Genomic DNA, 12,559 nt, shown 5'->3' on the forward strand with positions numbered 1-12,559 from the left:
TTGATATTGGAAAGGTTGATGCTGGTAATTGTTCTTGACTTTGCAAGTGGTACATACGTATTCTGTGTGAGATTAACTGGATAAAAGAGAGCACAAAGAATCTTGATTTCGTAAAGATTTTGCGTTTTTGTCCTTATGTACCTTTCGAGATTACTTCGATTTTCAGTCTCTTCCTTGGTAATGAGTCGTTTGAATCATAGTCAACCATGAATCATTGACTGCTTGTTTAGTCCGGATTAACGGGGTTAACGGTAAGAGTTTCATTGCTCAACTATCATCCAATTCACTCAGAAAAGGAGTCCATCCATTAAGTAAAAATTAAAGTTATAATAGTGTTGGACTCAAGAGAGGAAAATTTATTGTGACCATTTTACCAATAAGATAGTTGAAAATAATAAGATAACAACCCAGTCAACCCAAGTATTGTACCGTATGGCAACTAGAAAGAGCGTAAAAATGGACACACAGAATCGTTGGCCTCTTCGCGTTTATTGAAAGGTTTGTCGTTCGTACCAGCAGGGCGTTCTACGAGAAAATCGCATTTACTCGACGCTCTTAGAGAGATGTTCTTCTGTTTCACTTTTACATTATTATCTGAGTTACAATTTTTCTCATTTCTTTCAATTCAAACATTCTGTGAGGTTAAATGTTAGTTGAGAGTAACTTGGGGAAAAGGTTACAAGGGCGATAATAATAAAAAGCAAAAAGTGATAAATTACAGAAAAAAGGGAAAACTAGAAAGAGAAGCTTTTAGCAATAAGATGTCCTGAAATCTGAACTAAGTGTCCATTTGATTTTGGTGTCTTCGATCCTTTTGTTTCCTTGTTTAATTAACCATTTGATTACCTGTTGATTGAGCAACCTGCCCTCAACAATTGTCAGTAAATGCACTTGGGCTCGAATAAATAGGCGTATCATGAGAGATTATTACCGTTTCTCACCCATCACTCACTCATCTAGAAACATTGAATCAACTTATTAACTGAATCTTTCTTATAATCCATTCAGATTATTACAGAATTATTTTACAAAATATTACAATCTTGTTGATGGTTAAAGTGGTGACTTGTGTTGTTGATTGTTTTTACTTTGTTCATACAGGGTGTAGCGAAAGTTCGTGTAGGAGGCAAAAAAATATTTCCCCCTGCGTAGAAACCAATTTTAATTTTCTTTTATTTCTCAATCGAGAAACTGATTTCATCTCTTAAGCCCTCCTACCTACACGAACTTTCGCTACACCCTGTACTCCATGTGCAATCTTGCAGAATTTTTTGATTTACTCAGTGTTACTCAGTCCTTTATATGAAAAAATTATTCATTAGGCATGTCTTCAACATGAAAATTTAATTTAATGTTAAATAATCACTTTTGATTAGATTTAGTCGTTATTTGTTGCTGCAAAATAAGTTTAACAAGTCAAATCAGAAAATTTTGATGAATTCAATAAGAAATTATTGTTGGATAGTTCAGAGTCTGTCAGTTGATATTTTCGTTCTATCAACCACCAATAAAATTGATTACTAATCAGTGCAAAGATTAAATAGACAAAAGGATAGTTAGATAATTATAATAAATCGTCTAAATTAGACGATTACATTGTTCAACTAATCATTTTTAATAATGCCATCTATGATTTCTAGAGGGTACTAAGTAAAAAAACTAAAATTGAGAAACGCCTACATACTTTTTCTTCACTCTTTTTTTGAGAGGAAAGAGTGAAAATCTCAAGACATTTAGTAGTTAATAAACGTCTCTTTAATTATGGCCTCGGCGGTTTTTCCTGATCTTTACACATCAGGATCTCGAGTGTGGGTACCTGACGCCGCTGAAGTCTGGAAATTATTTCATATTAAGGACAACTTTGTTCCAGATACTCAAGTTCTTGTTGTCACTGATGAAGATCAGCAGGTTTGTTTTTCTTACTTTTACTATTTGTTTATTTCTCTTCTCTATGTAATTTTTCAATTTTTTTGTTTTAACGCTGACCAATTTGTAATTATTACCTTTACTACAACCTGACTGCAGGAAGTAACCTTGAAAATTGAAAGTATCGATAAGTTACCCCCTCTTCGCAATCCAGATGTATTGATTGGTGCTAATGATTTGACCAGTCTGTCTTATCTCCATGAACCTGCTGTTCTACATAATCTTAGAGTTCGATTTCTCGATCAACAATCAATCTACACTTGGTGTGGTATCGTGCTTGTTGCTATTAATCCTTTTGCCGAGTTAGACATATACGGAGAAGAAACAATAAAAACATATCATAGGTCATTGGGAACCAGTCAATTAGATCCTCATGTTTACGCGGTCGCTGAAGATGCTTATTCCAAATTGGAAAGGGAAAATTGCAATCAATCAATCATTGTTAGTGGAGAAAGTGGCGCTGGTAATTCATTGATTTAATTCATTAGAAATAATTCACAGTCCGTTTGCAACACTTTTCAATTATGGGAAGAATGATTTGCATCCGCTCTAACTTTATATTCTTTTTTATTGTTTCCGACTGCATTTTAATATTTTTTTTCTCATTCTCTTCCTTTGCTTTCACCCATCTCTTTATCTTTTTACCTTTTCTCATTCATAGGTAAAACAGTTTCCGCCAAATTTGCTATGCGATACTTTGCTTCCATTGCTGGTAGTCATTCATCAAACATTGAAAACAAAGTTCTTGCTAGTAATCCAATCATGGAAGCCATCGGTAACGCCAAAACTACTCGAAATGACAACTCCTCACGGTTTGGTAAATATATTCAAATCATGATGGATCCTCAAACAAGATCCATTATTGGTGGTAATATGAGAACATATTTATTGGAAAAATCTCGAGTCTCTTGGCAAAATGAGGGAGAACGAAATTTTCACGTATTTTATCAATTGTGCAATCATTTTAAAACGGGTGATTTCAAGTATCTTAAATTATCCGAAGAATATTCATTTTCTTATCTGGGCAATGAGCAACCTAATCCTAGTGATGATATTAGTCGATTTTATGAGGCAATGCAATGCTTAGGATTCACCGAAAAGCAACAATCAACAATATTTCAAATTATAGCTGCCGTTCTGCACGCTGGAAATATCCAATTTCGTCTGGTTGATGATGAATCCTGTACAATTGATCTGCAAGATCCACATTTAATTAGTTTTTGTGAATTACTCGATTTGGATGATTCAGCAGCTGTCAAGTGGCTGACCAATAAAGTTATTAGAATGGGCAGATCAGAGGTTATTGTGACTCCAGTTAGTAAAAATTCCGCGCAATATGGCAGAGATGCATTGGCCAAATATATTTATGAAAAGATGTTCCTATGGATTGTCTCACTTATTAACAAAGCTTTGGGTATGAATCAAACTTATTTAATGAGTGTATTGACATCAAAAATTCTATGAAACTGACTTTGGTTATCCTTTGTACTTACTTTGTACTTTGTTACATCAGGTCCTTCTGAGAAAAATTCGTCTTCCAATGTGTTCATTGGTGTTTTAGATATTTATGGCTTCGAGCACTTCGATATAAACAGTTTCGAACAGTTTTGTATCAACTACGCGAACGAGGCTCTACAACAGCAATTCAATCAGCATGTTTTCAAGGTAATTGTCTCAATTCTCAATTCATTAAAATTTATTGTTCTTGGCGATTTTAATTGAAAAAACAATTTATTTCAGCTGGAACAAGAAGAATATATTAGAGAGGGAATCGATTGGCAATTCATAACATTCACTGACAATCAACCTGTAATTGATCTCATTGAAGCTAAACCGATCGGAATTCTTAACCTTTTGGATGAAGAATGTAAAATGCCAAAAGGTATACCCTTAAAAGAAGGAATCTCCGTGTTTACACATCTTAATCGTGATTTCTTTTTCTTTTCATCTCAATTGTTCTTTTCCCCTCTCTTTTTTTTCTTTCCTGTCTCCTCCCATTTGCGTAGGAACGGATGAAACTTGGGTATCTAAGCTTTATGCTCAACTTACGGTTGGACCCATATTCCAAAAACCTAAATTTGGATCCAGAAACACCTTCATAATACAACATTTTGCCGATAAAGTTGTCTATCACGCTGATGGTATGATGAGATAATCATTATGATTATTTGTTTGATGTGTTATTAGACAGCTAATATGATCAATTTAGAAAAAATGCATGAAAATTATTAAATCCAATTAGCTCATTCCTGTTTTATTCAAGAATTTAATGATCGATATGGTTTTTTTATTTATCTCACTTTTGATAGGATTTCTCGAAAAAAATCGTGACACTGTTTGGGAAGAGCAAATCGATTTACTTAAACGCTCAAGTATTATTGGACCTCTGTTCATGGAGGAATCGGGTATTGATTCTGCTCCTCAAAAACCAGGACAAAAACTTAAAATTACTGCAGTATGTTTTGTGAAACTTTTTTTGAATAAATTAAATCAAGATTAGCTTGAACTTTTCAATAGCATCTTTAGACCCACTATCAACACCATCATTATCATCAATTTTTCTCACTTTTTGCTCTTTTCTCCTTTTTAACTTTTTTTCACTCCTTTTTCATTCATTTTTCTCTCTTTTTTGCATTTTCAACTTTTCTTTTCTCTCTTTTTAGAATCAACAACAGCAACGACAACAGAAAATTGCCAAAGCTACAGTTGGTTCACAATTCCGTGAATCTTTAGCTGCTCTTATGAAAACTTTAAATGCCACTACACCTCACTATATAAGATGTATAAAGCCAAATGACAACAAAGGAGCTTTTGAGTTTCATAATATTCGTGCGATTCAACAACTTCGAGCCTGTGGTGTCCTTGAAACAATCAAAATAAGTTCTAATGGATTTCCATCGAGATGGACTTACTCTGATTTTGCTGCTCGATATAGAGTGTTGTTGTTTGGAGTTAACAAATCAAAGAAACAATCTGAAACAGGTATCAGTAAATTGTGAATTGTAACAAATCGGATATTAATTTCCTCCTCCACCAATATTCATTCGCCTTCTTCAATTTCAGAGCCTGCTTCATGTCCGAGAAAATTGGTTCGAGCTGGATCAACAGCATCGCCTGAAGTTAAAGCTCTTTGTTTGGAAATCATTAAACTCGTATATGGTAAGCCAATTTATGCTGATAAATTTTTGTTATTAGAAGTATCAATCAAGTTCTGTCGCTTTCTTATCGTTTATTAATCCCTTAAAATTAATTAACCAATCAATTCCACTTGATTAACTCCGATTGCAAGAGAAATGACTTACGAACATTTATATTTTAAATGTCTCGTTTCTTTGAAATTACCGGTAAATTGAAATATAATTATTATCACAAATCGAAGTAGAGTCATTGGCTAAAAAGCGACTGATCTTTTAATATTTCTACATTACATATTTTTAAAATACAATTTTCAATTTAATAACAACTTGTACTTTCCATTTCTACTAAACAGAGCAACAATATTATTCTCAGTATAGAATCGGCCATGAAACGGCCAGTCGCGTGCAACAAACTCTTTACCAATGTGGTAAAACTAAAATATTTTTCCGATCAGGGCAAGTTGCTCTCCTTGAACGTATAAGAACTGAAAGGTTACGAGAATGTGCTACTATTTTACAACGAAACATTAAAGGATGGATGGCTCGTAGACGTTTCTTGAAAATCAAAGCATCAGTTTTACGTTTGCAATGTTTGGCTAGAGGTTTGCTTGCTCGTCGTCTCTATCAACATTTAAGATGTACCAAGGCTGCTGTCATGATTCAAACGAATTGGCGAGCCTATATTGCTCGTAAAAAGTATCTCAAACTCAAACAATTAGCTTATGGACTACAGAAATATGGTCGTGGTTTACTCGCTCGTCGCAAATTCTTGCTCATTAAGCAAAATTTGGCTGCAATCGTGATACAAAAGAATGTGCGTATGTTCATCGCTCGACGAAAATATCTTGCTACTCGACAAAAGATTATAATTGCACAATCTCAAGTACGTCGGTGGTTAGCTCGGCGTGAACTTAAACGACTCAAAGTAGAAGCGCGTAGTGTTGAACATGTTAAAGCGCTCAACAAAGGATTAGAAATCAAAATTATCGAGTTGCAGCAAAAGATTCAGGCATTAACTATGGAAAGAATCAAATTCAATCAAAAGGATAACGAGATAGAAGAATTGAGGAGTGACAAAATTAAAATGGAAATCGAGATTAAAAACCTTCACAACAAGCTAACAGCTAATGAAACAGATTATGAGAAGCTGACAAACGAACTGGAAATCAATAGTAAACGTATTCATGAACTCGAGGAATTGGTTAAACGTAAAGAAAAAGAAATTGCTGATCTAAGAGTCAATCAAGAACTGGTAGAGAAGAAATTCGATGCTCAAGCTCTTGAAAAAGCATTGGCCGAAAAGGAGAAAATTTTGGTTGCTAAATTTGAACGGGAACGAAAGATTTTACTGGACGAGAGAGAATCAGAAAAATCTGCTCATCAACAATTACTTCGCAAATATGCTGCTTTGGAGGAAAAAATGCAATCTGGTGATGTGATTAATGATTACGAAGAAAAAGGTCCTGATATATCTACAGTTTCTCTTATGATGAGACTATCGGAACTCGAACAAGAAAATGCCAAATTGAAACATGAAAATCAAGAAATGAGAGAAGCATTCGCAAGCTTTTCAAACAGCAGTGAATCATCAACTGCTGCTGCTTTGCTTTCACAGCAATGTGCAACCCTTCAATCTGAATTGGATCGAGTTCGAGAAGAACGAACCAACTTGAAAACTATCGTGCTTGGACAAGAATCTAGTATTCGAGAACCGATTGCTGAAAATGAAGTTTTCTCTGCCTTCAAATCAATTATTAAGCAACTCGAAAAAGAAGTTGAAATCGAAAAACGAGCCAAGGAAGAGTTAAAAGAGGAAGTAGATTCTATACGATCAAACAGTAGTCTAGGTTACAAATCAATGAAAAATAGCTTGGACTCAGTTGCATCGTCAAACGATAGCAGTAGAATTTTCCAAGAAAAAATTTTACTCGAACAAAAATGTAACCAACTAACGGACGAAGTTAAAGCTCTAAAGCTTAAACTTTTGCGGCACAAAGTTTTGGGTGACCAGAATGAAGAGAATGAAGCTAACAACGAAACTAATGCTCCTCCCGAAGACGTTAAAAACACATTAGGGATGTTCAAATACAGCCGTCAAGATGAGTCTCTCATTCTTAGGATGGTTGTAATCAACTTAGATCCTAACCATGCTCTTAAATTCCCTCCTCATTTGCCAGCATTTATCATTTTTATGTGTGTTCGATATACTGATCACATTAATAATGAGTTAATGGTAAGATTATTTTTGAATAATTATTTATCGTTTCAATACATTTCGTTTAAAATTTCAGTTTAACCAATTCATTATTTTTCATTCATTAGGTACGAAGCCTCCTCAATAATTTTATGATCTCTATTAAACGCACAGTTAAGAAGCAAAATAATCTTGATCATTATGTTTTGTGGTTAGCAAACTGTTGCAAAATGGTTACTTTTATTCGCCAATATTCAGGTATTTAATATTGCAAATGCAATCGTATTATTATATCAATTTAACTTTAATCTATTTTCATAGGAGATGAAACTTACGGTGTTTTTGACGAGTCTCTTAAAAACTTTGATTTAAGTGAATATCGTCAAATGTTCGCTGATTTTTCACATTGGCTCTACAGTGGTGTAGTTAAACACTCAGAAGAACTGATCCAATCACTAATAGTTCCTGCAATATTAGAACACGAAGCATTGGCTTCTTCAGGGATCTACTCACAACCTGCGAACACACAAAGGTCAGTATTTTTCTTATGCTTTTCTGATTTTTTAACTTTCAAATCATCTTTGATTTATCATCAATTTGCTTGCCAACTTTTACCCAAACGGTCTACTAATTTTAATTGAAATCATTTTTGTTTATTTTCTGTTATTATATATTTTACAGGCCTAGTGTTTCGGAGCAAGACAGTCTTCCCAATTCACCAACCGAAAAGCATACCGAGGCATTGATTCGTGAATTGTCAACCCTACATAAAATTGTGCTGCTTCACGTTATTGAACCTGATTTAATCCACCAAATTTTTAAACAGTTGTTTTACTTTATTTGTGCAAGTGCTCTCAATAATCTACTTTTGAGGAAAGACCTTTGCCACTGGACCAAAGCCATGCAAATAAGATTTAATTTATCTGCATTGGAACAATGGGCTCGAGAACAACAAATACCTAACTGTAATGAGGTAGTTGAAAAATTAGAGCCAATTATTCAGGCAACAAAACTTCTTCAAGCTAAAAAGACCGAAAGTTCAATTGAAACTATTGTTGAAGTTTGTAATAAATTAAGGTAAGTTTTATTTCATCTTCATTTGATTATTCGCTTTACTTCAAGATCATAATAGTAAATTTACCATCTACTCTTTTATTTATTTTAATCTTAGCTCATCACAAATTATGAAGATTCTTACTCTTTACACTGCCGGTGAAGAAGGACCCATTTCACCTCAATTTATTAAACAAGTTCAACTTCATCTCCAAAAGACACGTGGTGATGCAAAATCATCTAATCTATTAATGGATACTAAGTTTTCATTCACTATGACCATTCCATACAACCCGTCGATCGTGCGATTCCAAACAATATCCATTCCAAATGACTTAGTGAAGAAAGGTCTTGGAACTGTTCTTATTCGAATTTAAATGGGAAATTAAGATGTGCAATCAATCGTAAATTAAGAGTAATCATCGCTAGAAAGCTAAAACTAGGCGATAAGCAATTAAGAATCTGGTTTAATCTTCTCTATTACATTCCAAATTCGAATGTGATCCGTTCTCTTGTTATCTGTGACTTAATATTTCTCTACTATTTATTTAACCCTATTTTCCTCAAGTTAAGTTAATTAAGTTAATTACACTCCTTTTCTATCCTAATTTTAATTTATTTTCTCTTGCTTAGCAATCTTCATTCCAGGTTTTCTTCCTTTATATTTCTTATTCCTTTTCTATTCCTTCGAATATTTATGATTACCGGTTTTATTATTTAATTTAAATCAGTAATCAACGTTGATCTATTCCAATTTAGTTTATTTTTTCACTCAGGGCCTCAAGGCACATGCAATGTTGTTTTATCTATCAGACAATATCGAGTTAAGCCTTCATTTTTCGATTGTCTTGACTTATTTGAGGTCACAACTAACCAATAACTAACTCTTATTTTGTTAGTAACTCTAGATTATACATGAATATGTGTTTTGTTTTTTGAAAGAAATGAGAAAAGAGCAAAGTTGATTTTTTTTCTTTACAACAAGTGGAAACATAATTGTGATCATTTCAAGATTAATAAGTTTGACTCGACATATAATTTAATAATGTCATCAGAATGTTGAAAGTGCAATTTCCTTCAATTTTAGATTGTATCAAATCAAAATTGTCTCTTACAGAAAAATTAGAATAAACTTGATGATTCAATTATAGACACTTACTTAATCTGTTACTAACATAGACAATTATCTAATATCAACATTAACACCAAAGACATATTCATAACTCTCTTAACGGGGACAACAAAACTTATTTAATTGTATTGTAATCATGTAATTGTGATGAATAAGTATCTCTTCATCGCTTTGAATTATTTCAAACAAAACAAATAATTGTAATAGCTTGTTCAATCAACATGATTTAAGTAATGAAATGCAGTGATAATGATTATACTTAATTTAAAGATCTGTTGATGTTGGTTATTTTGCATATTGAATTTTACTTTGTTTAGGTAACAAAATTGTTGAAAGAAATACAAAAATCCAATTTATTTCATGTAATGATGAAGTTAATTATTGCGTTTTAGTTATTTTCATTATACTTAATGCAAAATAATGTAACAATATGGACAAATAAAGCATTCCAGATTCGCAATGTTCATTTTATTGTCAACTTTATTTCTATTTTTTATAACATAATAAAATAATATCGACACTTCATCTCAATTTTTCTTTGTCCTTATTTTTTGTTTCCTCTTTTAAGGATGATCAAAATGATTTGTTCCAAGATTGACCATAAATGTGAATGTTTTACAAAAAGATATCCAATATTACACTACAAAAGAGCACCAAAGATCACTTATTTCTGACGGATTATATGTTGAATTGAAAGAAGCCGTGAATCATGAACAGCTAATTTTGCTTTCTTTTGGAGTCAACCTTTTCAATTTGATCGATCAGGATGAAATTTTGAGAAATAGTTTTTATCCCAATCAACACGTTTTTTGATGAAATGAGCAGATGGTACGATGAATTTTGTACAATTGCATCGAAGACCTTCAATGAAGTTGAAAGAACCTAATCTCGCTCCACATTTATGTGGACAAATGAGTTTACCTTTTGTCCAACCAGATGAGTCTATTTGAGTTTTTATCCATGGAACAGAGTCGAGAAAATCGTCTTTCACATACCAATTGTCCACATTGCATGATTGATTGAAACTCGTTGGTTGATCACCGTGGCTGTTGACTATCTTGTCAAATCTGATTAAGTTTTTTCGACACTTTTTACATTTAATCATTTTTGAGAAACAAAAGGTTTTTAAACTTTAACATGAACTGCGTGAACTTCTGAAGAACCATCAAAACCGGCAATGAAAGTTGTTCCAACCTTGAAGATAAATTAATGATTAAACATTAGAAACTTGAAATCGTAAATCAATGGAATCCAATCATTTCACCAACAAAATTAGTTGTCGTTCGGTCTAACATATCATTTAACTAATATGTTCAGGTTGAAACAAAAATGTGGATTGATTAATTCAAGAACACATGAATTAATGAATAACTGAATTAACTTTACCTTAAACATTGCCAAAACAAGACTGCACAACTAATCCATAAAGTCTGTTAGTTCCCAAAAATCAATGTAATAACGAGAGACTCTTTGTTTACAAATAACACCATTTGCTTAACACCAATAAAATACTCAAAGGCAAGAGCTGTCACAGAAGGCGCCATGTTTAAAAGCTAAAAGCTCAAATTAGCTGCTATTAGGTGATCATGCAGGAGTTGCCCTGGATAGATTAGGAATAAAGACTAAAGATAAGGCCAGCTTCGTCTGTTCATTGGTCATCTCTCTTTATCTCTGGTTAATTTGTCATGTATAGTTATTTTTCATTCAAAATATTTGACGCAGAAGTCTGCAAAGTAGATTTGACGGACTGTAAAATTGAAAATATTGAGGGGATAGAATCAGCCTGATCCAGCCTACTGTGACTTTTTTTCATTTTATAATCTGCAGTGGAATATCTGTAGCACTCGTTTGGAGCAATTATTGAGGTGAAATGAGAAGCCGAGTGCTTTTCAACTGCAATACATTAGAGGAATGTGAGACAAGAAAGACCAGAATTGATACTCCGCGTCAAAAATATACAGCCTGCGCCTAATAAGAGACCAATGTTTCTAAAAACTGAAAAATCTTAAAATTCATTTCATTAGTGTGATCGCAGTAATGAAATCAATTCTTCAAGCTAAAACTAACAATACGATAAAAAATTTGTATTTTGATTTCAATAAAAATAATTATTTTACAATTAAATCCAACTACTATTATAAATAAGTTTTAATAAGAAGATGTGCCTTTAATGGGCTTATTTTATCCTAAAATGCAAATGGGATAATCTTTATTTAAATCAGATAATTAAATATGAACAGCATAATGGTTAGTTTGCCAAAATCATTAAAATGTATTGATTTTGTGCAATAAAGTATCAACTCATTAAGTCTACCGATCAACAATAACTTAATTATCTTAATGCTTTAATGTACTTCCAATGATTCTGAACAGCAGTTCCATCCAATTACATTTAAACCTCTGATAAGTTGCAAAGAGACCGTATTAAGAACTAGAAACGTATTAGAAATTTACTGATAACTTTTGAACAAATTGAACAATCATAAGTCAAGTTTCAAGAGTTTTAAAGAGTCCATTCCATGAGGAAATGTGCAAGAAATTACATCAGAAACCAAAGAGAGATACTGATGTAAATATAGCTCTAAATTGCACTGTTAATCATCGTTCTATAATAATTTAAAATTTGGAACTTTCATATTTCATGAACAATAAAACACCTGATTTCAAATTCTCTCGCTTAACTCGCTTAATAAGCAAGAACTTTCTGATAGCTTTTTGTCTCGATATTTTTACCTTTGTTTATTCACTGAACAATCATCTATTACCGGGTAAACATTGTGATTACCACAGAGTTTAGTACTGAAAATCAGTTTTATTGATAAATCATTTTATTTAATAAATAATATTTAATCCAGTTCCAAAGCGAATTTTGTCTTCTCATATCAATAAATTAATAATGTTACGAGTCATTTCAAGTTCTGGCAAGGTTAATCGTTATTTGACGAGCAAAAAATATTATTGAACAGTATCGTGATACGATCAATTGAATTATTAAATTCAATTGATGTTACGATTTATACTTTGCTTGTATAATTGATTAGCCTTTAGAGCTTCGAATTCAATTAACAGTGAAAAATTAAGCACCATTCTTCGATTAAATACTTTTTTCAGGTTCTG

General features: G+C 32.6%; 2 protein-coding genes across 2 annotated transcripts; one reads left to right on the forward strand and one right to left on the reverse strand.

Moving 5' to 3' along the window:
* The first annotated feature begins 1,693 nt into the window (after positions 1-1,693).
* didum (dilute class unconventional myosin) lies at positions 1,694-9,908 on the forward strand. The gene is made up of 14 exons (XM_015928001.3): positions 1,694-1,908; positions 2,026-2,389; positions 2,588-3,340; positions 3,440-3,591; positions 3,667-3,808; positions 3,933-4,067; positions 4,236-4,381; positions 4,590-4,908; positions 4,990-5,085; positions 5,417-7,296; positions 7,386-7,515; positions 7,579-7,789; positions 7,939-8,334; positions 8,429-9,908. The coding sequence occupies exons 1-14, from the start codon at positions 1,762-1,764 to the stop codon at positions 8,685-8,687; spliced, it is 5,130 nt and encodes a 1,709-aa protein (XP_015783487.1). The 5' UTR covers positions 1,694-1,761; the 3' UTR covers positions 8,688-9,908.
* LOC107361228 (dual specificity protein phosphatase 12) lies at positions 9,889-10,914 on the reverse strand. The gene is made up of 2 exons (XM_089266299.1): positions 10,829-10,914; positions 9,889-10,636 (listed from the first exon to the last, which is right to left on the reverse strand). Exon 2 carries the CDS (start codon positions 10,545-10,547, stop codon positions 10,191-10,193), a length of 357 nt encoding a protein of 118 aa, XP_089122425.1. The 5' UTR covers positions 10,548-10,636; positions 10,829-10,914; the 3' UTR covers positions 9,889-10,190.
* Between the last annotated feature and the right edge of the window lie 1,645 nt (positions 10,915-12,559).

This window comes from Tetranychus urticae, chromosome 1 (assembly GCF_039701765.1).
Source record: "Tetranychus urticae isolate SD_2017Ah chromosome 1, NJAU_TeUrti_SD_1.0, whole genome shotgun sequence".
NCBI lineage: Eukaryota > Metazoa > Arthropoda > Arachnida > Trombidiformes > Tetranychidae > Tetranychus > Tetranychus urticae.

What these genes read in the sequence shown, in the direction of transcription:
- didum (XM_015928001.3), top strand. Translation starts at nt 1,762, where the DNA reads ATGGCCTCGGCGGTTTTTCCTGATCTTTACACATCAGGATCTCGAGTG. An exon ending in AGAATGTAAAATGCCAAAAG is followed by an intron (nt 3,809 to 3,932) that starts GTATACCCTTAA and finishes CCATTTGCGTAG; the next exon opens with GAACGGATGAAACTTGGGTA. An exon ending in AATCATTAAACTCGTATATG is followed by an intron (nt 5,086 to 5,416) that starts GTAAGCCAATTT and finishes TCTACTAAACAG; the next exon opens with AGCAACAATATTATTCTCAG.
- LOC107361228 (XM_089266299.1), bottom strand. Translation starts at nt 10,547, where the DNA reads ATGATTAAATGTAAAAAGTGTCGAAAAAACTTAATCAGATTTGACAAG.